At 31.6% G+C, this 26,365-nt stretch overlaps 4 protein-coding genes across 9 annotated transcripts; 2 read left to right on the top strand and 2 right to left on the bottom strand.

Annotated features, from left to right (window-relative positions):
- Positions 1-1,636: 1,636 nt before the first annotated feature.
- Positions 1,637-2,200, bottom strand: LOC141660060 (uncharacterized). The gene has a single exon (XM_074467020.1). It carries the CDS (start codon positions 2,198-2,200, stop codon positions 1,637-1,639), a length of 564 nt encoding a protein of 187 aa, XP_074323121.1.
- A 7,331-nt stretch (positions 2,201-9,531) lies between these two features.
- Positions 9,532-16,124, top strand: LOC141724006 (uncharacterized). Of its 6 annotated transcripts, XR_012576434.1 has the most exons (7): positions 9,532-9,666; positions 9,804-9,934; positions 11,218-11,333; positions 13,056-13,422; positions 13,783-13,810; positions 13,891-14,002; positions 15,602-16,124. XR_012576434.1 is itself a non-coding variant. In XM_074525992.1 (6 exons), exons 2-4 carry the CDS (start codon positions 9,827-9,829, stop codon positions 13,417-13,419), a joined length of 588 nt encoding a protein of 195 aa, XP_074382093.1. In that variant the 5' UTR covers positions 9,532-9,666; positions 9,804-9,826; the 3' UTR covers positions 13,420-13,422; positions 13,783-13,810; positions 13,891-14,083. The 6 variants fall into 6 exon arrangements, 4 of the variants coding, with proteins under 4 accessions (XP_074382093.1, XP_074382090.1, XP_074382092.1 ...); XR_012576433.1 differs by lacking the exon at positions 13,783-13,810; XM_074525992.1 differs by lacking the exon at positions 15,602-16,124 and having other exon boundaries at positions 13,891-14,083.
- Positions 16,044-18,373, bottom strand: LOC141660059 (uncharacterized). The gene is made up of 6 exons (XM_074467019.1): positions 18,059-18,373; positions 17,767-17,952; positions 17,505-17,678; positions 17,303-17,409; positions 16,104-16,354; positions 16,044-16,051 (listed from the first exon to the last, which is right to left on the bottom strand). The coding sequence occupies exons 1-6, from the start codon at positions 18,269-18,271 to the stop codon at positions 16,044-16,046; spliced, it is 939 nt and encodes a 312-aa protein (XP_074323120.1). The 5' UTR covers positions 18,272-18,373.
- A 3,930-nt stretch (positions 18,374-22,303) lies between these two features.
- LOC141724005 (uncharacterized) lies at positions 22,304-25,279 on the top strand. The gene is made up of 2 exons (XM_074525988.1): positions 22,304-22,513; positions 24,038-25,279. Exons 1-2 carry the CDS (start codon positions 22,444-22,446, stop codon positions 24,901-24,903), a joined length of 936 nt encoding a protein of 311 aa, XP_074382089.1. The 5' UTR covers positions 22,304-22,443; the 3' UTR covers positions 24,904-25,279.
- The last annotated feature ends 1,086 nt before the right edge of the window (positions 25,280-26,365 follow it).

Here is a 26,365-nt window from a genome sequence, read left to right as displayed (position 1 = left end):
CCCACAGAGACCGGTTTAGGTTAACTTAACTTTATGCACTTATGCAACAATGATATGGCTATCGTTCAATACTAAGACAAATAACACTTTGGGTTGTTGATTACCTAAAATATTAACTAACATGCAAATAACTAAGAGATTAAAGGTTGATGTAATTATATGAGACAAACATGGGATTCTAACTTCATTAAATACTTCATTCAAGTAATTGTTCTTAACCTTAGCATGCAATGGTGATGACAACTAATCAGATAACACGAAACTAGTAAACGCCAACTTTCGTTGCACGAATACCCTACTACCAAACATCCACAAAAGAGATAGAAGCTGAATAAATACCAATTATGTTGAGACCTTATATGTCTATAGAATTTGACAGCATAAAGGTTTAATGAACAAGTTATCTATCGTGATTACATAGGGCAAGTAAGATGGTTAAAATTACCTACGAATCATGCATAACAAATACATGAACCTATACTGGCATGGCAAGTTCTAAACCTCTATATTCACTGTCGCTTCAATAGAGATTAACACGCTATCTTATATGTTCACGACGCACATAAGACGAATAAGCACAACCAATACTAGGATATCATATAATCATCACACACTTAGGTATCGAAACAATTAACTATAGAAATCCATAAGTAAATCCGTTAGAACCCCATGATAACGATTAGTTCATAACCGAACTCATCGTCACCATGGGTTCCGATGAAAGTATGGTAAATAAACTAAGACAAATTAGGTCTGAAATAACTGAATAAATATATCAAAGTACGTTAACAAGAGTATTAGGTTCACGCAACAAATAAAACAAGTATCCAAGATTACAACTTAAGCAAAGAATCACAAGTAAAAACTAGGTCTTCTTCTCCTTTATTGAATTTATGCTATTAGGTATTCTTCATGCTCTCTCCTTGCTCTCCGTTATGAAAAACGTCTTTTTGGAGTCTTTAAATACCAGCTCATCCAATTAGAAGTCCAACAGATCAATCTTCTATTAGAAACAGGATTCTTTAAAATCGACCTAGCGCGGCCACCCTGAGATCCCGCGCGGCCGCTCTGAGTATGGCGCGGCCGCTCCCAAGTGTAGCGCGGCCACCCTGAGCTTCTGGAAAAACTAGTTTTTTTTCTTATTTCTTAACTGCAAATGTTGGTTTCTTTTGCGCAATCAGCCGAGGCTCCATCCTAACACTCTTCTAAGCATAAATCATGCAAGATTCACTTCTTCTTTCGAATATGCCCTGAAATGCAAAACACTACAAAAATACATCAAAAACACAAACAACTTGAGTATAAAACACCAATTTGAGCCTTTACTAAGTGTTCTAAGTGGATATAAATGCCACTTAACATTAGGCTTTTTGACTCTTATGTTTGAAAATTTCCTTGCAAGATAAGCCATTGACTGATCCATCTCATTCAGTTCATCAAGAGTGTAAAACTCATCCTCTTCCAGCTCTAAAATGACTTGCTTTTGTGGTTCCTTATTTTTCTGCTCAACAGCTTGAGTAACCTGAGTCTGGGCTTCAGTTTCATCTTGACTTAGTTTGCTGTTATTAGCTACCAAGATACTTGACACATCCACAACATGTCATTTACTAGCTTTCAATGACTTTCTCTGCAACATCTATGGTTCATAGAGATTTAGCATGCCATACAAAACCTCCAAGGTTATTCTCCCTAGAATTCTTCCTACTCTAGTTGCAGAAATTTCCTGTTCCAAGTGATCAGGGAGAGTTAGCAAGAATTTCAGGTTCATTTCTTTAGCTTCATAGTAGTTGTCATGAAGCTGCAAATTATTTATCAGTTTGTTGAATCTCTCAAAAACCTTAGTTATGCCTTCCTTTAGTTTATCCATAAAGCCCTCATACTGTGAAACCAAGATCGTTCTTTGATTAGATCTAACCTCTTCCGTTCCTTCACACAAGATCTCTATTTTTTCCCAGATTTGTTTAGCTGACTCATAATTAATAATGTTATTATATATTAAATTATCAAGAAACTCAATTAGTATGAGTTTTAAGCCAGTGTCCAGTGCAACCTTCTCATTCTCTAGTTCTGTGTAAGTAGAGGGCTCTTTAGGTGTAAATTTTGCAGGTATGACCATGTCTCCATCTGTTATTTCAGGAACCCTTTTCATAGGAATAAAGGGTCCATGTCTGAGAATCTCAATGTACATTGGATTGGCCATCTTTATGAACAACATCATTTTCTTTTTCCATAAGGTGTAGTTTATCTTATCAAAGACAGGTATCTTGATACTGCTTATTTTTTGTGCACTCATCCTTCCAAGATCTTTATCTATTTTCTTTCAGATTTTATTATGATACCACTTGTTAGATATTGAGTGTAGTGAAACACAACACATGGGAGGGGTAAATGTGTTTTCTTGGATTTTAATTACTTGTAAAAGTGTTTGGCTTATATTTGAACAAAGCAAATATGAATATGTAGTGATAAAATGTTTAACTGCAAGCACACAAACAAATTATCAAAAACTCACTTGATTGTATTAATCATTTTTTTTGCTACAAATCTGTGTTCTTAAAGATAAGAACTCATCTACAATTCTTGAGAGAGAATTCAAAAAAATTTCTAGATCTGTTTTATTTAAACAAAGGACCCGTGAATGCTTTATGGAACATCATGCACGGGTATACAAAACTTGTACTAAAATAGACTAACATAATTTCTAAATCTACTTTGTACATTTTTCATTTCCAATTTAGCAAATATTGCGCAGAATCTTTAGGTCTATGACCTTCCTTTGTCCAGTGAATCTTGGCCCTTGATCTTGAATTCTTTAAACTGCATTTGTAGTCTTTCCAATTCAGTGATAGAATTATTTGTTGACTAATAATCTTGAATATTCAATTTGCCTGTATTCTGAATTATGAGATAGTTTGTCGATATCTCTTTTGTACAGTAGAGATGCCACATATCGATAAGTATAATGACTTATCGATATATGGAGTTCTCTACATGTGTCTTTGACTTGTTGAGGTCTCCATTCTCTATATGTAGAATGACTTGTCGATAGCGCCAGTTCTCTACATAGGCTTTTGACTTGTCGATAGCGCTAGTTCTCTACATAGGCTTTTGACTTGTCGATATCTCTAGTTTTCTACGTGAAGATTTGGCTTGTCGAAATCTCTAGATCTCTACATGAAGAAATAACTTGTCGATATCTCCAGTTCTCTACATGTTCTTTTTGACATGTCGATATCTCAGATCTCTACATGCAAATTGAGTTATCAATATCTTTTGGGACTTCTCCATAAGTCATTGTGGACTTCTCGCCAGACTTCTGGAATTTCTTGATTCGTGACTTGTCGATATATAACGTCGAACATTTTTCCAATAATAGTATTATTCAAATCCAAGTTGCTACACTTCTCTTTGAGGCATGATCGGAATTTGATCTTCTTTCAGAGTTTATTCCGTAGTTTGAAGGTTGTTCACAGCAAAATTCTCCAGTATAATCTACTTAACATTTTTACAAACTCAATGAATACAATTACAGAATACAAATTTAGATTATCATACAACTTATCGTTATGGTTGTCAAGATGACTTTGTCTTGTTATGTACAGACATTTCATGCACAACAAAAATCAAGTATAGTTTAAAAGAATGAAACACGTAACAAATTTTAGTGACTCTCCTAATAGGTGTCAATTTCGTGTTTTGGTTCAGATTCGTGTCGAGTTTGATTTACCTCAACTTTTTTAGTGTGGCCTGAACCCAACCCGACCTGAAATGGGTTTAAAAATTATGACACGAACCTGACCTGATAGGTACTCGAGTTACCGTAAACTGACCTATTTAACCCGAAATTACCCAAAATGACCAGAAATTTAAAATAAATCAATAAAAATAAAATTAATGAATTTAAATTTGTAACATTACAAAAATAAAATGTAATTCTAAATCAACATAAAAAAAAGAAATGTAAAAAAACAATGTTACAAATATTTTAAAAATTATAACCTAACATGTATATATTTATAATATATATATATATGATTATTTAAATAAACAGTCCGGGTTCAGATATTTGAGGAACCCAAAAATGATCCGAATTTTTTGGATAAATTTTTACTTAACTCGAACCTAACCCGAAAGTAAAAAACCCGACTCTAATCCATACTTTTGTGAGTTGGGTTCGTATCAGGTTTCAGACCTTGTCTAATTTTGCCACCCGAGACCCTCTCAATCAAACGACATCTAAAAACCATAAACGATTCTTATTTCCTCCCTCATCTTCGCTTTAAAACGCGACCTTTTTTTGTCGATTTTAAAACATGATTTTGGTTTTTTAACCTAAGCATGACTTTGATTACTTTCCTGAAGTTTTTCTCTCTCACCCCTCTTTTAATAATTATTACTAGTCGACAAAGCAGCGCTACGCAGCGGCCCTAAAAAATATTTTTAAAACCTTTTATATGAAGATTATTTAAGAAAAATATGAACTATAATAAAAAAATTAATTATTTGTAATTATTGCCCATTTTGTATCACGCTTTGTGAGACCGACACCCGTTATAATATATATATAATCATACAAAAATGCGTACATATTTTTTCATTATGCCAATATGTATCACGTCTTCTTAAGTTGATAATAATCATAGTAATTATGATGTTTTGTAATCTTGAGCCCCGTTGTAATAAAAAAAGACTAATTAGATAAATTCTACTATAAACTAATATTATAATTTAGATAAAAAATTACTTTGAACCGCTCTCCCGTCAAACACAATATTAATAAGAATTTATTATGATTTAGATAAAAAAATAGCTTGAGCCGCTCTCCCGTCAAACACAATACTAATAAAAAATTTAATAAAATTTAGATAAGATTTAGTTTAAGCCGCCTACCCGACAAACACAATACTTATAAAAAATGTTATAATTTAGATAAAAATTAGTTTGATCTGCCTCGCTTTGAATACATTACTAATACAAAATTAAAATTTATAAAAAATTTAGTTTGAGCTGTTCTCCCCTCAAATATAATACAAATAAAAAATATTATAATTTAGACAAAAAATATTGATATAATGAAACAATAAACAGATACAAACTCCTACAAATAAAAAATATTGGTACTGGATATTTTTTATACACTCGAGAGCACGACCAGCAAAATTTTTAAAAAAATATCACAGTAAACAATATTAAAGTTTTGTACATGGGTCTAGCGACCCCTTTTAACTCTCATCATGGGTCCTTCCTTGTTTATTTGCATACACGGAATTGTTGAAATATCATATATTTTCGAAGAATTTTCAATTATAATATAGTTGTTGTAATTTATTTGTTTAAAAAATAATATATGGAGTTTAATTTGATTTAAATTCGGAGTTTATGGGTCACTAGCGCAATCTACACTGTTTGAGTCATATCTCTAGAAGTCCGATTATGACGATTAAATAGCCCATGGAAAACTTGTGAGAAAAAACTTTAATTTAAAAGTGGTCTTGAATTTAAAGTCTAGCAAAATTAGCTCTTGTGAATATTACACTATAATATTCACGGGAAATTGACCATACTGCTTTGTCAATGACAACATTGGCGACCAAGAAGTGGCGAAAGCAATCCAAGAGCTCATAAATAGGCCTTATTCATTGGGCTAATCTAAGTTTTTTTAATGAATATTACAGCATGAACAACCAGATACCGCAACAATAGAATAATATCAATGAAAGGCTCTTCCACTTCTATTTATTTACTATATAAATTGTTCGACTGACTCGTTGGCTCCAAGTTCATGAAATTCCAATATTAACAACATAAAGCAAATTTTTTGATCTTAATTTCAGGCGTATGAATTATATATTACACTATAATATTCAAGTTATATACATATAAAACTCTAACAATACCACAAAATTGTTATATAATATTCATAAGAAGTTGCAAAAAAATAATCACGAAAATAAAATATGCTAATGTATATTACTTGACGTGATAATAATAGTTTTATATAAGATTATAAATATAGTAAAATAGTTACGAAATTTGATTTGATTATTGTTTTATGATCAATTAGTTAAATAATTTGAATTTTTTTTATAAGTTTTAGAGTACTTGTACCTAAAGATTAGGAAAATTTTAATTTTTAAAATTTAAAAATAGAGAAATTCAAGAAAAATATATAAATATAATTTATATTAGAGCTCTTGAAGGTTTATTTTATATATATCCAGAATACCCATGTGTATAATAGGTTTGAAATTCAAATTTAAATAGTAATTTACGATTTAAGTTAGTTGAGAAAAAGGTAAAATAGATTTAAAGAAATTCTAAATAAGATTGAATTATAAATAATTATTATCTGCATTATTAATTCAAATGTATATATCCTTTATATAATATGTTTGAATTTTAAATTTAAATAGAAAATTACGATTTAAGTTAGTTGTGAAAAATGTAAAATTTGTTTAAATATATTCTAAATAAGACTGACTTCTGAATATTTATTATCTTCCCTATTCATTCGATTAAACAAATTCTAAATAGGATTGACTTTTAAATATTTATTATCTATCTTCCCTATTAATTCAAATGTATTTAAGAAAAAATAATTTTATTGAATTAAAATATATGAGCTTAGAAAATAGATAAATAATTTTCAGATAATTCTGGAGTTCCCGAGAATTTTTCATTAATTATAAAGACATTGAAAATAATAAAAAATTTATCGTTTATAATTTTAATGCCAATTTCGTATCACACTTTTAAAGCTGACAAAATTTATAAGTATTGAACTACTAATTTATTATATAGTTATATTCGTTTTAAAATATAAGTTAATTATTTTAAGGACTTATATATAACACTTTTATTTAATATTATAAATTGGTACGATTTGGGCACATTACATAGCTAGCATGCACATGATTTTGTAAAGTGAAATTCTAAAAATTCTAAAATTAGAAAGAAAATATAGGCAATCGATTATCCATCAAACAGGAAAAAAAATTGAATAACTATCAAAAGTGATGTAAGGCGGGGTACCGTGGATCGAGAATCAGGCTGAGAGGCGTCATTGGTCTCGGGTGCATCACCTTCCCTGTGTCTACTCTAACTCCTGCAAACATTAAAAGTAGAGCATTAAGATCGGTACACGAAGTATGTGAATAAACTGTATACGCGGATGATCTGGCAAAGAAACTCAATATAAAAAGACTAATTTACACAAATAAGGAAGAAAACGATTGCCCAATGTATTAAATATTGATGATTTTAGATTTTAAATTTAGCTTATACGTTCAACACAAATTAATATATATATATATAGAGTCTTACTCCAATACAAACTAAATTAAAATATAAATTACAAACTACACCTTTCACACACAACTACACATAATTTCCTCCATTTTTAATTGAATTTTTCCCGTCAATTAGTGAACTTTTTTTAAAATCTAACTTTACTATATTTTTATACATCATCCAACAATCAGTATTAATATCATATTTGATATGTTTCGACGATAAATCACTAATTATGTTTACGATAATCATTAAAAGTACTAATTCTGCAATTAGTACTGATTTCAGTTTATTGATTCGGGTAAGTTTAAATACTGATTTGTCGTCAATTTATAGCAAATATGCTATGCAAATCGATGAGTGGGAGATGAATAAAAATACGGTGAAATTATTATTATTTTTTTAAATTAACCAACTAACGGGAAAAGTAAAATTAAAAACGAAGGAAAAAGTGATTAAACATGTGGGTCTCATTGGGTTGTAGTTTGTATTCTAATATTGGTTTGTATTTGAGCACTTGCCTATATATATATATATATATATATATAGTTGTACTAATTTATTTTCTTTTCTATTTCGAATATAGTACAATATTTTTTTCTTTACAATTTCGAATATGTTATCATAACTTTTCTACTTTTATATGAATTTTGATTTTATTTTCTAAAGTATAGGAGCTAAATAAGTAAGTTTTCTAATTCTATATAAACTTAGATGTTATTTTATTTCTACTTCTATATGAACTTGGATTTTATTTTCTAAATTATAGGACCTAAATAAGGAAGTTTTAATTTTTTAAATTAAAATTTAGGAGCTCTAGAAAAAAAGATAAATATGATTGAAGCGATTATAGAGCTCCCGAGGATTTTCCTTTATATATATTATTATATATTATATATTATTATTAAGATTCTAAATATTTCCTATTTTATTGATTAATTCATGATCAATTCACTATCAAGTATGTTATTAATTTGATTTCTGAAATTCGATTAATTTTTATATATTCTTCTTGTTCACTATATTGAAAATAAAGTATTCGATATAAAATATAATTTTAATTAAATTTAAATAACTATCAATTGTGTACTTCCATAAATATATATTAATGTATAAATTATTAAAAATAAGGATTTTAATTAAATACAATTAAAATAAACCATTTTTCCCAATTAATTCTCAATTATTCGGTTAAACTCGATATTTTGACTAGGCCTGTCAAGGGAGCGAAAATTCAATCCAACCCAATCCGATCCAAGGCCATTTTAGCGGATATGGATCGACCTATTAAAAATCCGATCCGATAAGAAATATCCGCTCCATAATTTCCGTATATATATATATATATATATGGAAATTATCAAATACAAACCAAATTTAAAATAAAAACTCAAAACTAATCTGAACAATTAGATCAACCGAACATGATGCCCCCTAAAAGCAAACCACCCAACTACTCTACATCTGTTAATGCCCAATTTCAACTTTTCCCCTCCGTTTTTAATTTAATTTTTCCCGTCAAACCGTAAGTTTTTTTAAAATCCGATTTCACTGTATATTTCAACGTCTCTTAACGATCGATTTGCATATCCTATGTGTTATATTTCGAAGTAATTTAAAAAATATATATTTAGTTTTTAGTTTGTATTTTAAAATTGGTTTCTATTAGAGTAGCCTTATATATATAACTATAATAATTTTTTTTTTTTTAATTTTAAACATATTATCCTCGAGTCAAGTTCCATTATTTATATTTCGTTTGGTTCGGTCTCAAGCGTACAATCCACTTCTATAACCTTATTTTTATAATTCTAGTTTTTTACCTTTTAGAGCCGCATAACCCAAAATCTCGATTCATATAACACATCAATTTCGCAACATTAATTTTTTCATAGTTAACATTAAAATACTTTACAACTCGGTATGTTTATTTCAAAATGCAAATTTTAATTTTTAATTTATCTTTAAATTTTGTTATATTCTACTGGTATTTGAATATTTTTCGAAATTGTAAATTTTAAATAAACTTTGTAATAAGTTAAGTTAAAAAAATAAATATACATAAATGGAGCGGATATCCGATCCGAATTCCGTGATCCGAACGGATCCGGATATGAATCGGTTTATAAAAAATCCAGAACTGATCTGAATCCGAAAAAATAAATGGATATGGAGATTAATTTAGGTCGATTCTATCCAAACCCGATTTAAGGTGCTATTTTTGTCGATTTGTGCCGGTTTTTAATAATAATGATAACACCGGTAATAACACGTTGACAACCGTTTGTTAATTTCTGTAGTTGGCACATAAATCGAAGTGGAGGGAGCGCAATTACCAGCTCCCCTGCAATTTCCCTCAGGCGACTTGAATCTCCGGTAAGCCTCACAAACTCTCATCCCTTCTGATTTCAAACCCTAATTGCATCTAACTCTATACTTATTATTATTGTACAATACTAATATTCTTCCAATTTGATCTAATCTAATACTACAAAATTTAATTTAATTATCAGGAAAATTGTAGGAGCAGGGGGATATGGAAGGCTCGTCAGTGATATCACCGGATGACGTATTGCAGACTTTGATGAATGACGGTACTATCGATGCTATTCGATTAAAGATTATCACTCAGCTCAAAGCCAATGTATTCCCCCATTCCATTTACCCCCCCTCCCCCTATTTCCTTATTCCGTCAAATTTGGCACTACTGTTTTCAGCGTGTTTCGTAATGATGTAAATATAAATAATACGACTACATTCTTATTACGTAATCATGTTAAACAGACGATAGGAGCTCGTGTCATTTGTGATTATGTTAATATTGTTAGTAGTGCATTGGTAGTTATAAGGATATCAAACTTTTTACGTGTTTCTTCACTTACTGTTATCGATTCTTTGTATAGAGGATGATTGAAAACTGATAAGTATTTTTTTGTGTGTTCTGATTTTTGATTACGTGAATAGTGCAGTTTGATTAATTCAGCTTATCTGAAGTTTTTAGCTTGAAATTAAGTTTTTTGGTATGGGTCAAGTATTTTGAGTTGCTGAGTAGGCTGTATTGTATTGTATGTTTAGCAATGCCAGGATATACACTTAACTTTAAACTATTGTTTACACCTTCTGTTCATTGAGCTGCTTGATCAGTTGCTGTATTTCGCACATTTCATGTGCTTCTAATACATGGAAAGGAAAAACTCTTAGGAAAAGGGGTTTGAATTTAGTCTTTGTTAGTGCAGAACCGAATGCTGTTATCATGGTCACAGTCACTATGGTAGTCTTGTTACTGTTTTTTTTCTTTCGTACTTGTGTTTAAGAGTAGTGGGACTCACACTCATGTGTAATTATTGTGAATACTGTATACGGATCTGTTAGGGTGATGTTCAATATTAACTTGGTAATCTGATAAGCTAAATGGAGCCGTATTTGGATGTTTTGTCCTATGTTACTTGGACTCTTCATTTTACCTTTGAGTACCAGTGTCGTACACTCGACACTCGGACATTGACAGTCAGACTTGGACACCTATTTTAGTCCAAAAACATGTATATTTTTTAAAAAGTTGCCGAGTCTGATATTGAACATGTATCCATGTCGGACACTTCTAGCCGAGTCAGAGTAACATAGGTTTTGTCCCCTTTACCATGGAGTTTCTTCACAGGCTCAAACAGGGCCATTTTATTTAGTTGTAGAGATTGAAGAATACACAGTCTTGATTCTCTTTCTTACCACTTATTATGCTGACACAGTGGATGCATTTTTAAAGTCGCTTTTAAACAAACTTGTCTTACATCATGCAAAAAGTTGAAAGAGTTCTGGGACGTGTTGCAATTGTCTTATGCAATAGTGCCCTGCTATTACAAATTTTTGAAGGTTACAGTTTTGTTAAATAATAAAAAATTTCTGAATATTGTGTGTTATTTGTTATAGGAAGAGCTTAAGAACAACACCATAAAAATGGTGGAGCAGAGCAAAGTTCTCAACACTCCTGGAGCAGAAAAGCAAACTAAAAGAGAGCTATTTGACGCTCTTCGGCAGGAACTAGAGTAAGCATCAGTCTTGATTTCACACTATAGATGCATGTTCATATTTAATTCTAACTTCTACTTGCTTCCTAGATAATGTATTACTTACTACAAGCTTGGGAGATAATGTTTTTAGAAGTAAGGTCTTGAAATTAGCTCGACTCATTTATATACCAATAAGTGATAGATCGACACACTTTAATTACATAACTAAGGTTTTATCATCCTAAACAGAATAATCTCTTGTACATAACCAATGCTCAAGGTGAGGTGGAAAACTCTTACAAGTGTAGTATAAACATTGCAGGTAAATTGTACAATCTTTATCGCATAATAATTTTGAAAGTAAGTTTTTTTAAAATGAAAATATGAAGTTGCAACAATAGTGCTGTATATTCTAATGTTGCCTGCATTTAGGGACTATTATCTGGCCCATTGGCTTATTATAAAAAAAAATGACTTCACTTAAAAGTCAATTTATTATGGCAGGAAAAAGTCAATTTATTACTTATAACCTATAAGTAAAAAATAACTTTTAACTTATAAGTTACTAGTAACCTGGATAATTTTATTACTTACATAGAACTTATAATATATAAAAAATATTAAAATAACGAACAATTTAGCTGTATAAGGTATACTATTCATCTTTATAAAGTCAAATCGCAAAATTGAAAGAAGTAACTGAAATAAGTATAATAAAGAATTCAACTTATAAGTTACGTAAGTGTCACTTTTATTCACACAAACAGTCAAATACTAAAATTATAGTTTAATTATTAAGGAAACAAATAGGATTTAATATACTCAAATCACACTAGCAAGTTTTGGCTGCTTGCTGCGATTTGAACACAACAGGGTGGTGTAGCAAGATTGGGTATTAACTGACGAAGTATAACTGCCTGTTTAATTTCTTCCTTGGCCTCTTGAACCATGCCCGTAAGTATTTTTTGTGCAAAAATTGCACATGGTACTGTTGCAATAAGGGATACGTTCAAAATAATTATTCCCAACTGAAGTGTGTAAGAGACAGCTCTTTTCCTACTTAAAAGTGCAGAAGTTTTAAATGAAGAGAAGAAAAAACCATTCTATAATAGATTTCACTTTTTTCGAATTAGTTATTTGGGCACGTGTGATGTAGTTGCATTTTCATGTAGAATGTATACTGTCTTTCTCTGGCAATTGGGGGTTGAAGGAAATTATTTATGTATTTATTTAGCTAAATTGAAGGAAATTATAACTTGCTCTTAATTTGGGCTAAAGTTTTTATACCACTTTTTATTAAACTGGAGTTTGAACTGAAGGAAATCTTCCAAGGTTTTTCTTCTATAAAACCTTGTTGTCTTAAACGCTTCTTGTCGAGGACTCGAGGTTAATAGTTTATGTCCCACATTTGGTCAAATATACTGGAAATGAAGAACATTCCTAAGTTACAACTTCATTAGTGATAAAAATTAAAAAGAGACCATTCTCCGGAATTTATAAGAATAAATGACTGACAATTTACTTGAATCTCCTCTAACATAAAGATTCGAATTTCATCTGAAGTATATTTGTAGCAAGTTCTCTCTGAAGCAATGTTGATTCTTGCACTTTGATTTTGTGCTGGACAATTGTAGTTTTAGTGGTCTCTCAGCAAATATTTCTTGCAATTTTTTTTTCTTGTATTAGAATTTAAGGTATCACCTTCAACATTAATTTTAGTTTAGTGTTTGACTTCAACTTCTTATGAATGTTCTGCAGAAGCTCAGTGCTTGAGAAAGCCTCCAAATCGGTTTGGGAGCTTATTTTAGATCAGAAAGGAATAGGAAAGGATATAAATGAAACAGTTGAGAAAGTGTTCTGTCGGTTAAGTGGTCGGGAACCTCCATTATTTCCTTCAATAGTTGAATCCGGACCTCAGCAAGAGAAAGAGAAGACTAACGACTCAGAGAAAGAAATAACTAAAGAGAAAGAGACAGAAACAAAGAGAGAGGCTGACAAAGAGATACCTGTAACGAAAGGAAAAGAAAAGGAACATTCAGATACTGCAGTGAAGAAAAGGAAATATATCGAGACTAATACAGAAGAGGGAGGAGATGAAGGTGCAAGCAGATCTAGTATTTGATCGGTAATATTGTCACATTTATGAGGATCAATGTTTTAATTTCAATGTCTCGAGTCAGTTTTCTAGAGACAGTTTTTATGGAAACTGATGCTATTCTATATATGAAGTTAAAGATCTTCTCGGATTTGCTTGTCATATGCTAGTTGATATTATATACTGTATATCTCTCTCTGTGTGTGTAATTAAATGCAACAGTTGCAAGTTGCAACTCTCAATGAACACCCCCACCCCCTTCCCCCTTTCCAGAGGATATAAAATTACATCACATTTAAAAAAAGAAGAGGTAGATGGCCTGTAGATGTTGGAAATTAATCTCTTGATGTATATTTACTTATTTACACATCAAGGAATCCTTACATGTAGGTTGCATCTTTGGGAAATTATACATGAGGTATCCTTAGATATGTTCCAAACTTTGTCAATTTGATATTAGCCTTGAAATATAAAGCTAAGTTGGTTGTATTCTTGTAGATTCTTGCTATAAGTTTTAATCAACCTATTTGGAGTCTGGACTACAAAGAACAAGAAGTCAAGAACTGCACATGTAGCATCAGATCTCGACTTCACATGTAAATACATAACGGTACGTGCATGGTGTACATGAATGTAGTCCTGGTAAATTTGTCTTTCCGGATAATTTAATAGCAATCATTTATTGTTTGCATTGGTCAGTAGTGTTGTATGTGTGATTATCATTTGTATACAAGCAATTAACACTGATAAGGGTAAACAAAGGAAACTTGGTTAATTAAGAACTCAAATGAGAATAACCAATGCTCCCATGTGGGGAAAATTAAATATTCACTAAAAGGTCAAGTTTAATAGTAAGTTAGCCACAGCGTTTCCATAGATATCCCTCGTCCTTAATTAACAAAGGTCGAGGGCTGGAGACTCGGTTGAAGCAAATGTGTGCACGAGTATTTAAAATTATCGTCATTGACCTTACCCGAAAAAAAACATTTAAAGCTTTTTCTTGATAATCCTAGGCACAACTTTTTTCTTTTCAACATTAACAGCATAAAAGAATCCACCTTTGAGCATGTCTTGGCTGTTGGCTTAATCGCCGGCTCTTTGCTTGGGGAAGTAATCAGTCCTTTATTATTTTTTCGCACAATAGTAATAAGTTCTTTTTTAAGACGGGCAGCAGTTCCTCTTCTGATCTATTCTATGCTTTTCTCTTCTTGTAATTCAATAATTTTTCTGACAAGTATACAGAACTATATATATGCTATCGAAGGAAAGTTAACGTTATATAGCTAGGGGCCATTTAGTTTGGACCAAGATATCCAAATTACATATGATGGTTCTTTAACCCGGGCATAAAATCAAGACCTTTTGTTGTTTTAGAGGCACACTTTAAAATTCTTGATTTAGACACTATAGAGATTGACATGAATTTCAAAAGCAAAGTATGATCATAATTAATGAATTCAAGTGAGGATTAAAATTTAGAAATTAATAAAATTATATATGATAAAATTTAATAATCAAGTCAATTTCGGTCTAAAATAAGAAGTAACATATCCCTTGCCTCGAACACATTCCAACGTAATGTATTATAAATATCAACTCATTACCTAGTTAGATTTAAAAAGAACAAATGAACAATGCATAAGATAAGTGCAGATGTTTAATGCGAAGAATGAGAAAGCTCGAGATTTTGCAGAAAAGCTAATCAAAACTGGTAAACTATTATAACTAGCAAAATGTCTCTATGCTATTTGCATCTGCATCCTAACCTACCCTAAGTACCTCTTGGAACAGAAGTTGTTACATAGGTATTTCAAATAACATGCCTGCAAGTAAATTGTTTCAGAACGAAATTCTAACTCAATATAATGACAGTCGGAACCACCATTAAGCATAAATCATCCCCAGGGATGAACATGAGTTGGACTTTGAGGTTCAACATCTAGCTGCCTTGATTCATGAAAGACATGATAAGGGTACAATGAAAGGTTTGTTGTATTAGCATTAAATTCTTGTGGAGGGAACCAAGTGAATGGCTTTGGCATGAGCTTCAAACCATTTGCTTCACAATACTGATCAACAGCATGTTCTGAATCAACATGATTAATAAAGCATTGTTGTTCATGACTCATCATATTGTTTGCAAAAATGTCGTTGAGGTTCACTCCTTGTTCAGTAATTAAATTTGTGTCACCAAGTTGGTTATTTTCAGTTTCAGCAAAAGACATTCCACTACTATCGGTCAGAGGGTTACCCATGCCCACTTCCTCCCCATTAAGATGTTGGTAAAGAAAGCCCGAATTTACTTGTGATAAATTAATCACTGAAGATGGCTCGTGAATCACGTCAGTACCTTGACTAAAGAAGGCGGTGCCTTGATTTTCAATTACATAATTCGTTGTTGTTTCATCTACAAAGAGGAAATTAGGCTCGTTACAGAGGACGTATTTGTATAAAAAGGATAGAAAGCATTTTACTATAGCTAGGCACAGCTAAGAATGTATGTAAATTCTTACCTGACAGGGAGGTTAAATCCACATTACTGGGATGTGGATCAAGTCTTATACTCAAGTTCTGAAGATGATGTCCAACAGGTGAGCGAAAATTTTGGTGATGATATTGGAGTTGAGGAGCAACACCTGGTGTGGTCGAATTCACGGAACTGCAAGGAAAAGGAGCAACTGTTGCTGCTTTCATGTTTTGGACCTGTTGACGCTGGCCGAGAGGTGTAGGGAACTTTTGAACTTGATAATGCTGCATTTCAGGAGGAACAATTTCACTGACATGATTTTTGTTGAGATTGCGAGGGTGTTCTGATAGTCCATACAAGTTATTTGAGTCGAAATACGGGTGAGGTAGAGTTGGAAAAGTTTGTTGGCTTAGTTCCAACAATCTTTCATCACATTGAAGAAGCTTCTCATAGTGCTTATCTAGTATTCCAGGAGGAAATGTGATGAAGTGCCTCCTGCAAAAACAATAATCATCATCAATAATAAGTAAAATCATTGTTGCAAATATTTATGACTATATGAAAGTGATTTTTGTATACAAAAGAAATAATTGGCATGGATTACACAAAGCGACCCTGCAGAGTATTTTTACTGAGCCTTCTCTTGTCATGATCATCTGATTACAAATTATGTACAGAAAAAATAAGAAAATTTCCTCCGGCGTTGAGGAATAGTAGTGGAAGCCCCAGACAATGCAAAAAAAAAACAGATTTGCAGCACTAACAATTATTCACAGAAAAAATGAAAAAAAAAACTTATTTCAGGTATATTAAATTATGAATATATAACAATATTTTTAAAAACTAGACCCTCTAAAATTTGAGACCCCCGATGGTTGGCCTCCCTCTCGACCGTCCCGGGTTATTTATGATCAGAACTCAAACCAATTTTGAACTGGGTAGTATTAAACCCGATTTTAGCAAAGTCATAAATCTTGAATTGATAATTTGGGTCGATAGAAGTTCAAAATTTGAGTTTCGCTAAAAAATTCAAACTAATTCTAATATTTTTTAATTAAAGGTCGAGCATAATTAAGCCAGACTTGGTTAAATGTCTAAACTACATAATAGTTTTGTTAAAATTGTAAGATATTATTAATAAATAATAATGGCTTAAAAACTCGCGAGCCTCATTAAAACCTAAGTTTTTTTTTGACAAGACATTAAAACCTGAGTTTGGAGTTGGATTTATGAATAATTTGATTTTCGAGAAGAATTCGAGTATTTCCCTCTGTGATCACCGAATAGATTTAACTTATTTAGTACTTGGCATAAATAACTTCAGCAGGAGACTATCTACAGATATATAGTAAAAGTAGCATATTGACAAATAAGCACCAGTGAGAAACCTCATGAAAGTGGCAGAACAGTGAAATGTACGTGGAGGAAAGCAATTATGTTAACCTGAAGCTTGGAGCTTGACCTCCGGTGAAATCTGAAGCTGTTTGCCAAAGAGTATGCTTTCGCGGCTGCGGATTAGTTTCAAGAAAGTATGTAGGTGGATGCTTTAACTGCCAAATTACAATGCAAGTATCAGTCCCCAGTACAATAGATCCATTCAACAATTAAAACATTAAGATTTAGCAAAAAACGGTTTTAATTCAACCTCAAGTTCCAAGACTCCAGGTCTATCTTCACCCACGGTAGCATTAATACCAATAATATCCGACCACTGGATTTCAATCTTTCTCTTTAGAGCTCCCTCGAGTATTTCCCAAACTATCTTCTTTTTTGCATAGTAGCATTTGGCTATTAGATCACCTTCATTCCTACACGGCCGCTGTGACAACTTTATATCTAAATATGCACTTGTGTGAAGAAAAATTAATAGAAATGACTAAGGAAGTGATGGGAATTTAAGTTCATACTATCCAAGTGCCAATTTGAAGTAGCTTAGCAGGAAAGTTTGATGCCTTCAACTTCTCGTGATCGAGTTTTGGTTCTTTTTTCCTTGCTTCCGATAACTTCATCTCAATCGAGTTTATAAGCGACGGAGTCTTTTGCAATTTCAAACCAAGTGGACTTATATCCTTGTAGAACATAATATCCTTCTCCTACAAAAAACAACAACTGTTTCAATAAATAATATAAACAAAACCCCTAACCCTAATTGATACTTTTTCATCATAACATATACAGTCTACTAAAATCCAAAAGAACCTTAAGATCTAGGTCTTTAGAGAGTCTGATTCTCTTGGACGAAGCGGCTGCAGAATGAGCATGGCGCTTATTAATGTGTTGATGTCCATTGATAGCAAGAACCTGGTCACTCCCATAATTATCTTTCTCAATGGAAATATAAATCTCATTAGAAGAATCAGGATTTCCCACAATTATAATAACCATCAGCACTTTATATAGTAACAACTTCATTCTCCTTCCTACCTCTTTTCTTAATTATATAATAATTACCTACGTGTATAGGTTAAATTTATCTGCTCCGTCCGCTAATTGGGGATGCAAAAAGCAGCTGTTTTTCTCCTAACCTAACTCCTGATAAATGTAACTACTTTTATATGCACACTGCACACCCCTAGGTAATCGCAGGATGCGAAGTTGCAACTGCAAAAGAAAACTTGTAGGTTAAACTAGGAAAACAAAGCAATGCATTAAGTTTAGTTTGTTATATACTAGTCCGTTGCGATAAGAACTCTTTTTCAACCTAAATTCTTGCCAACTGACCTAAACAAGTCCACCGTTTACTATTCCTATTAGTCAACTACCAATCACTACTCTTTATTTTCCTATTTACTTTCTTCGGGATACTTTAATTTGTTTTTGCATGCATGGTGATGTTAGTTAATTATGATTTTGAGATTTTCAATAGATTCTTTCTTTAATTTGGTAAAAGATAACTTGTGTTTTGGCAAAAAAAAAAAAGATAACTTGTGGCTACTCAAATTTAACAAATTATGTCTCTGAGCAATGTTATATATCGAAAAGAATTTTAAAAATATTTTTAAATGACACATGTCGTTATTTCATTCTTGAAACTTATATTAATGTACAAGAATTTATTTCATTAATGAGAAAACAACTAATAATATTATGATAACTCGACATTTAATAACGTTTTCCGAAATATTTTTAGGAACTTTAACATCTCAACATTTTTTATAATAATTTTAAATACTCTAGAATCTCTCGTTATGTATGCGCAACAAAAGCAAAATTAAGCTAATTTAAGAAAATTAAATTTAAATCATTGCTTTACATTAAGGAAAATACTTAACATGCAAATGCTAGACGTCCGAGTGGACCTTAGCAGCCAATCGTAAAACGGATTCTATACGTTTGTTCAAAACAGAGAGGCACAAAAAGTTAAGCAGGCCAGATTTTGATTGGATCTTAAAAAATCCGGTTTTTGACCGGGCTGGTCTTTTCAGACTTTGATTTTGACCGGGCCGGACTTTCTGAAAATGTCAAAACCCGTTTGGGCTTTTGAGGTAGGCCTAACCGGTCTTTTTTTCAGGGCAGATCGGATCGGGCTGAGCTTTTTTCCAATTTAAATCGGATCGAGTTTTATTAGAGATTCCGAACACTATATATGTTAGCAACTAGATTATCGTAAAAATGTATTAGTTTACATGAAATATTTTATGAAAACATTATTTCGTTGAAAATATTTTTAAGTTCGGCAAAAAATAAACATGTTTATAAAATAATATGTTTTATCATTGTTATCCAAATATATATAATGTATTTATTATATCTTCTTTCATTATTTTATGCAAAGAAGTATATAAATAATATTATTAATCACAAATATGTAAATATATATGTGTGTTTAAAGTATTATTTATATTTATAATAAATGTAAATTCATAAATATATAAGAAAATATATTAGAATAATCAGATTTTAACCGGACTTTTTCGGATTTTTAATTAGGTCGGGTCGGGCCAAATACGGGGTTTTAACCGGGACGGGCCAGACTTTGCCTAAAAATATAGGGTCCGTCGAGATCCTAAGACCGGGCCGAGATTGAACCGAGTTTTGACCGGGCAGAACCGGGCCGAGTTTTAACTAAGTTTTGTGCATCACTAGTTCAAAGACACATGATAAAAGTTGAGTTATCAAATTTTAATTGCTTCCTATTTATTAATATTAATGGACTTTGTCATAAAAACTCTATCAATGACAACAACGCAACTCAGTAAAATATTATGAGAATAAGGTCTCGTTTATCTTGATTCAACTCTATTATTGAACTTGGAATTCCTTAACTTTTTTTAAGTAAAAAATTAATTCAACAAATAAAAGTCATACAATATTTACAAATATAATTACGTCGAATAAACATAAAACAGAATAATAACTGATCAATCCATTTATTTGGAGAAATGATCACGCAATTTGTTGAAAATTATATATTTACATGTACCCGCTTCATCACATCTGGTTAAAACCAATCATGTTTAAACTATCGACCATAATTGCAATCCATAGAAATTTTTATCATTAAATCAAAAATCATACTCTCACAAATAAAAAAGAGAAATACTAAAACTCTCATAAGGAGACGGATTACAACCAAATTGAAATTACGAAATTAAATCAAGTCTTAAATCCACAAAACAAACCACAAAAATAAGAGAAACCGGACCCATTAAAAACGAAGAACCACACGTTTAATTGAAGAAAATAAAAAATACGGATTTTCCGATATAATTTTTTATCTAAAATTTATTTTTGAAAAAAACAGTAGAAACCAAGATTTAATAATAAAGGTAAAAACAATGAAAGAAAATAAAGATAATGAGACTTTTCATTGGAGAAAACAGTGAAAACCCCGAGACGGCGCCTATATTTGAGAAAAGAGGAGGAGGCCAGAGTAAAAAGAGAGTAGGGTTTTTTTTCGACTTTTGGAGTTCCTTAAATTAAAAATAAGTTAAAATAGTAGGGTTTTTTTTTCGACTTTTGGAGTTCCTTAAATTAAAAATAAGTTAAAATGTTCGTTTTAATATTTTTAAATTGGACAATAAAATTTGAAGTTCCATAAATATTGTAGTTACGTAAAAATATAGGAAGTTAGTTATCAAGTAATTTATGATCACTGCAAGTTATATAATTAGACACTTCAAATTTATTAAATACTTATCAAAGTTAGTTATGTAATTATAACTAGTTACATTCTAATAAATCAAACACAAACTTTTTCAATTACCGCATAATATATAACAGTAACTAAATTTCTAACATAAAGTTTAACTTGCCGTGTAACTATGAAATTGAATAAACAAATAAGGTTAAGTGATAATGTGTGGCAGGGATATACCCTGAACAAACTCTATAAAAAATTATATTGAAAATTGAAATGTTGGGGTATTATAATTAGACGAGTCATTAACTACTTCATCGTTAATTTTTGGTGATTTTTCATAAATATTCAAGTTAATTTAATTTTACACACATATTATCTTTAAAAATATTCGCCAATATAACTCATTTGCAACAAGATTATAATCTAAAATGCCTGCACAATTTAAATTAAATGCAAGTTAAAATGAAATATATTATCCAATATTGAATCTTTGCAAATATTTTCCAAAAGGAAAATATTGTTGTAAATATTTCCAGAATTGGGTAAAATCACAAACAAATTTTACAAAATGTAGCATTTTCTCGAATACTCTTTCAAGAATCAGTACGAAGTATAATCTCCATAAATAAAATTTATATAAAAATTAATTTAAGGGTTTTTTTCATGAATACGGAATACCTCAGTTTTAATTTCTCTTTTTTTTTGCAAAATTACTACATCCTGTGGCCCACAGATTATATACATTCGAAGTCCCCTAAGTGTGTTTCACAAATTATTTTTAACTTTTTCTAAATGAAAATTTAATGTTTAAAGTTTAATACAAAAAAACTTAAAAATAAATTATGAAAGTATGTTTTATATTCATCTTAAAATGCATGTCAAGTATTGAAAAAAATTATATATAATTGAATGAGGCCGAGAGAGTATCACCTTTAAAAAATATTTACAATAATACGTTTTGCAACTTTGAAACAATTTTGCAATGCAACTTGAATTTTAAAAATATTTGCGGAAATAAGTTGAACAAATTTTATAACCATTTTTGCAAATTAAAATGCAACATAAAATGAAAATCGAAATAAAATCTAAAACAGTTATACAATTCAAACTAAAATATAGCCTAAAATAGTTGCAAAATTCAAAGCAAAATGTAACATTCAACTGGTATGTTTATAATATTTTTAGAATAAAATAATATTTTTACAAATCTTTTTTACGAATAATTTAGTGTATTTTTGATAAATTCAGGTTATTATGTTTTAGACTTGTAGAAAAGAAAAGAGCGGGGGACCGGCTGACTGCTGTGACTTATCTTGAATCAGGTCTACCAAATTAGTCAATTTAAACCTGCCCATGTTTACAAGAAATAGAAATAGAAACAGGTTAAAAATGAGAACTTTGATTATTAAAGCCAAACACGTGGTTAGATTCCAACTGTTGTACTCTGTTTAGACAAATCTTGATTAGAACCCATAAAAATAGATCACAGTCTACTGCAGTTATGGATTTTGAGAACAACAAACTACAACTTGTGCTCTTTGTTTCAGGCCTCATCATTCTCAGTTTCTCAGGTATAGCATATGCTTTTTTATACGTCTCTCCTTTTTTTTCTTTTTCTGCCAACTATGTAGAATCCCCGGTGCACATAGCTTTACATATTTAGTTCAAAACAACTAGTTTAACTTATGTCTAAGTGGTTGTTTGTTAGATGCATTGACCATTTTTGTCTCTGGAAAAAAGTTTCATTAGTACAGCATGTTGTGTTGGTGATAAAGAAGATTTGTGATAAATGAACTTCTTTCTTTGGTGTGTTTTCAGTTAACTAGATTTTTAAGTATAGGAATGAATATTCAAATCCATGACTTTGGTTTTTGGGGGAGGGGGATGTACACTACACTATCAACGAATCCTCGTTAGATGAACTTAATATTCTTGCAATATAAAAAGAAGTGAAATTGCTCAATTTTACTTGGTTTTCAAAGTTTTGGCAGTCAATTAATAATGGTTGATATGGATATCTTATAATATTTATAAGTATGTATGTTGAAACATGGATCTCTGTCTAGCTGGAAATATAGTTCTTGTTTACATCGTTTGGGTCTGTTTTGGTTGAATTCACCTGTACCGGTCCAGTGTGAGATTACTTTGAGTTTGAGATGTTCAAAAAAGTTTCAATACACCAGTATCAACCACTTATGAGTACTGAATACTACTGCATTGCACACTAGGCAACTGCCGATGTATTGTTTTAAAATTAATTTTTCTTTAACTTGTGAACTTCCATTATACTCATGGCAGAATGAAATGCAGACTGCAGTAGTAGTGAGGACTTGCTACTGCTGCACCCTTTAGCTAGGACTGGCTCTATTTCACCGATTTCTTTTGCAAGTAATAGATAATTATGATCCTGCACCTTGCGGGTATTCAAAGGTTATTCGATATGTTGTTAGATAGGAAATCATGTTAATGAATACAATACCCGTTCTTGTATTGCAGAGCATTGCTGAAAATGGTGAGATGAAGTGCTTTTAGTGGTAGACTTGTTGTGAAAAGTGGTAGGCGTAAGTTAGGGGTGACCACACATTGGTTTAGTTGGTCTGTCACATAATTGATGAAAAAGTATGCTAATTTAGTCCAAAATACTAATTTAAATTTTGAAATTTAAACAAACGTGCTTGTAAACCTCTTTTTCCGAAAGTAGCATTACTTTATATTCAAGGTTTACTGGTCAAACTTTGATGCATTACTTATCCCAGGAAGAAATAGAAAACGGATGGAAAAGATCAACAATTTGCACAAGTTTAACTACTTAATTTGAATTCTGTGAACTCTTCTATAATGCGATTTGTTGTTTAAACAATTTCTTGTCAAAGGTAATCTTATTCAACTTGGTGTAGTTGTGAAAGAGTAATTCATTTATATCTCAAATATGAACCAACAGACTCCCAGTACTTTTGATGTGTTTGTGTGTCAGTGTGTGTATGTGGACTGTGCATCACTGGCTCAAATTCTTAATTTTAGAGTTTTAAGTGCATTTTTATCTACCTCTTTCTAGTTTTCTGATAGTAACTGTTCTCACAATTTTTACGGTAAAGCTGAAAAATGTAGGCAGTTAATTGGTGAAGAGGCCTCATCGCAGAGTGGTAAATTTACTTTTTTAAATTGTTTCGATGGGAGCACTGGTACAATGGCGTGTGCAGTTAAGGAGGGTGTGAAGCTTTATGTCTACACCATCAGATCGTCACATGTTGAACGAGCTAGGCATAAAGCAATTGAAGCTACACTAGTCGACGCACTGTCACAGGGCTTGAACGCTAAAGATGCAGCTCTACAGGCCCAACAAGAAGGAAAGAAAGCTGCAAAACTTGCAACCAGACAAGCCAAGCACATTATAGGCCCTGTCATTTCATCGGGTTGGGATTTTTTTGAAGCAGTATACTATGGAGGTACAATGAGCGAAGGTTTACTTAGGGGAACAGGGACTCTTTTTGGAACTTATGCTGTTGGATTCCTTGGTGAGCAAAAGTTTGGAAGAGTTGGTTATTTGCTAGGTAGCCATCTTGGAAGCTGGGTTGGAGGAAGAATTGGGCTAATGGCGTATGATGTGGTAAATGGCATCAGCATCCTCCTCCAGTTTACTGAGGCTGTGGAGACTATATCTTCTGATGGTATTTCAGATTCAGAAGCCAAAGATTACGTGACTTCTGTGCTTGAAACTGTACAGCCACCTGAAGGGGGGAATATCTTGATCGATATTATCTTTAAAATTGTATCTCAGATATTTCCAGGGACTCCATCTGATTCAAATATATATCAAACACCTGACACTGAAAGTTCCAAACCTTCTGAGGATTCATACGGTTATGAAACCCCTACCTATACGAGCTCTGAAAATCCCGAGGACGCCAATTATTATGATTCTGCAACTTATGAAAACCCTGAAATGCACGAAGAGCTTTAGGTAAAAGATATGGAGGTGAGTCCATCTTTATTGTTGAATTTATGTTAGTGAGTGAAGGTGAAGTAGATGTATGAACTCTTGATTTGCATTTGTATAGAAAATTTTGGATAGTGGTATGAGGAAGATGGATAAGGGTAATTGAGCAGTTGCTCAAGGGGAAATTCATGAAAACTTGGAGGCCTAGTTCATACTTGATCATAATCGTGTTGTTGTAACTTGACCCAGCATCCTGCTTAATAGAGGGTTTGTTGCAAAATGGCTCAAACACATAAGCAGAATAGCAATAATTTAAACTAGTTTCTCTTCCATTCAGGATTATTATGTTTCCTCAGAATGATGAAATAAGTTTCAGTTATATCCTGGGCTTTTAACTTGAGGAACTGCAACATGAATTACCTATTGGCTAATAGGCAAAACCTGCTCTTTTTTTCCTCTAATATGTTTTATGATCATCCAAAATTAGAGGCGCAAGAAACGATATTCAAAGGAAGATTGAGAGAGGAGAAATTTCAATACTAGTATTTTCCCATTGTTTCAGAAATATGAAAAATGTCTTTACCTAGTGCGCACCAAAGGATAGCGGTTACGGGTTACTTACGATAAAAAAAAAATCATTACATTTTAAAATTAAGGATTGTATTCGATCAAGTTTTTCTTTTAATTTTTTTTTTACAAAAATTCACAAATATACAATTAAAAATATGGTGATAATTAATAAAGATTAACAAAGGAGTAGCTAGCTATCTCCAATATAATCTGAATAAGTTCATTTAACAGTTTTTGTCAAAATGAAAAGTTCGTTTTCCGTTGAAAGATATAAATGAACATGGTATGAAACTCAAAGTGTCTGTTTTGTTTACGGTTGCGAAGTACTAGGAAAAGAGTTTGAGCTCAATAACACTAATTTCACTTTAAAATTGATAATGATAACAGTGTGAAAAATGCAGTAAAGAAATCTGAATAACATCATTTATGGTATTACGGGTAATGAAATCTGAATAACATAATTTATTGTATATTAACAGGAAGGATAAATATCCACCCTAGTGCTTAGTTTCGTAGCAGGATGGACTTGATCAGAGAATGGTGTCAAGGAGGAGCTAATGATCAAAGATATAAAAGCCCGAACCCTGAAATACAAGTGTGGAGCAAAATAAGTGTTGTAAGCCCGCATTCACTTCAACAGTACAGTAGATCAAATAACCATTCATAAATCTATACTTTCCCCTCTCATCATTAAGCCATTTTTTCACCAGAAAGAGTCCCAATGTGACACTTTTTCACTCTGAAACTTCACATAAAACTTAACCATAATAGAAATGTTCCGGATATTCTCTTTAAAAGTATGTGTACAATATCTTTTCAAGCATCTCAAACCTAGATCAGCATCAACATCAATTCCACTTTCAGCCTCTCTCCCAAACCAACAGATTCACCATCCACAACATATTTTCGTAAATAA

Source organism: Apium graveolens, chromosome 5 (assembly GCF_009905375.1).
Source record: "Apium graveolens cultivar Ventura chromosome 5, ASM990537v1, whole genome shotgun sequence".
NCBI classification, from domain to species: Eukaryota; Viridiplantae; Streptophyta; class Magnoliopsida; order Apiales; family Apiaceae; genus Apium; species Apium graveolens.
The sequence above is the reverse complement of the archived record's forward strand: the minus strand, read 5'-3'. Positions and strand labels throughout refer to the sequence as shown.

What these genes read in the sequence shown, in the direction of transcription:
- LOC141724006 (XM_074525989.1), top strand. Translation starts at nt 9,827, where the DNA reads ATGGAAGGCTCGTCAGTGATATCACCGGATGACGTATTGCAGACTTTG. An exon ending in TCACTCAGCTCAAAGCCAAT is followed by an intron (nt 9,935 to 11,217) that starts GTATTCCCCCAT and finishes TATTTGTTATAG; the next exon opens with GAAGAGCTTAAGAACAACAC. An exon ending in GCTCTTCGGCAGGAACTAGA is followed by an intron (nt 11,334 to 13,055) that starts GTAAGCATCAGT and finishes AATGTTCTGCAG; the next exon opens with AAGCTCAGTGCTTGAGAAAG.
- LOC141660060 (XM_074467020.1), bottom strand. Translation starts at nt 2,200, where the DNA reads ATGGCCAATCCAATGTACATTGAGATTCTCAGACATGGACCCTTTATT.
- LOC141660059 (XM_074467019.1), bottom strand. Translation starts at nt 18,271, where the DNA reads ATGAAGTTGTTACTATATAAAGTGCTGATGGTTATTATAATTGTGGGA. An exon ending in TTCAAATTGGCACTTGGATA is followed by an intron (nt 17,679 to 17,766) that starts GTATGAACTTAA and finishes AAGTTGTCACAG; the next exon opens with CGGCCGTGTAGGAATGAAGG. An exon ending in CTGGAGTCTTGGAACTTGAG is followed by an intron (nt 17,410 to 17,504) that starts GTTGAATTAAAA and finishes GTAATTTGGCAG; the next exon opens with TTAAAGCATCCACCTACATA.
- LOC141724005 (XM_074525988.1), top strand. Translation starts at nt 22,444, where the DNA reads ATGGATTTTGAGAACAACAAACTACAACTTGTGCTCTTTGTTTCAGGC. An exon ending in CATCATTCTCAGTTTCTCAG is followed by an intron (nt 22,514 to 24,037) that starts GTATAGCATATG and finishes TTTACGGTAAAG; the next exon opens with CTGAAAAATGTAGGCAGTTA.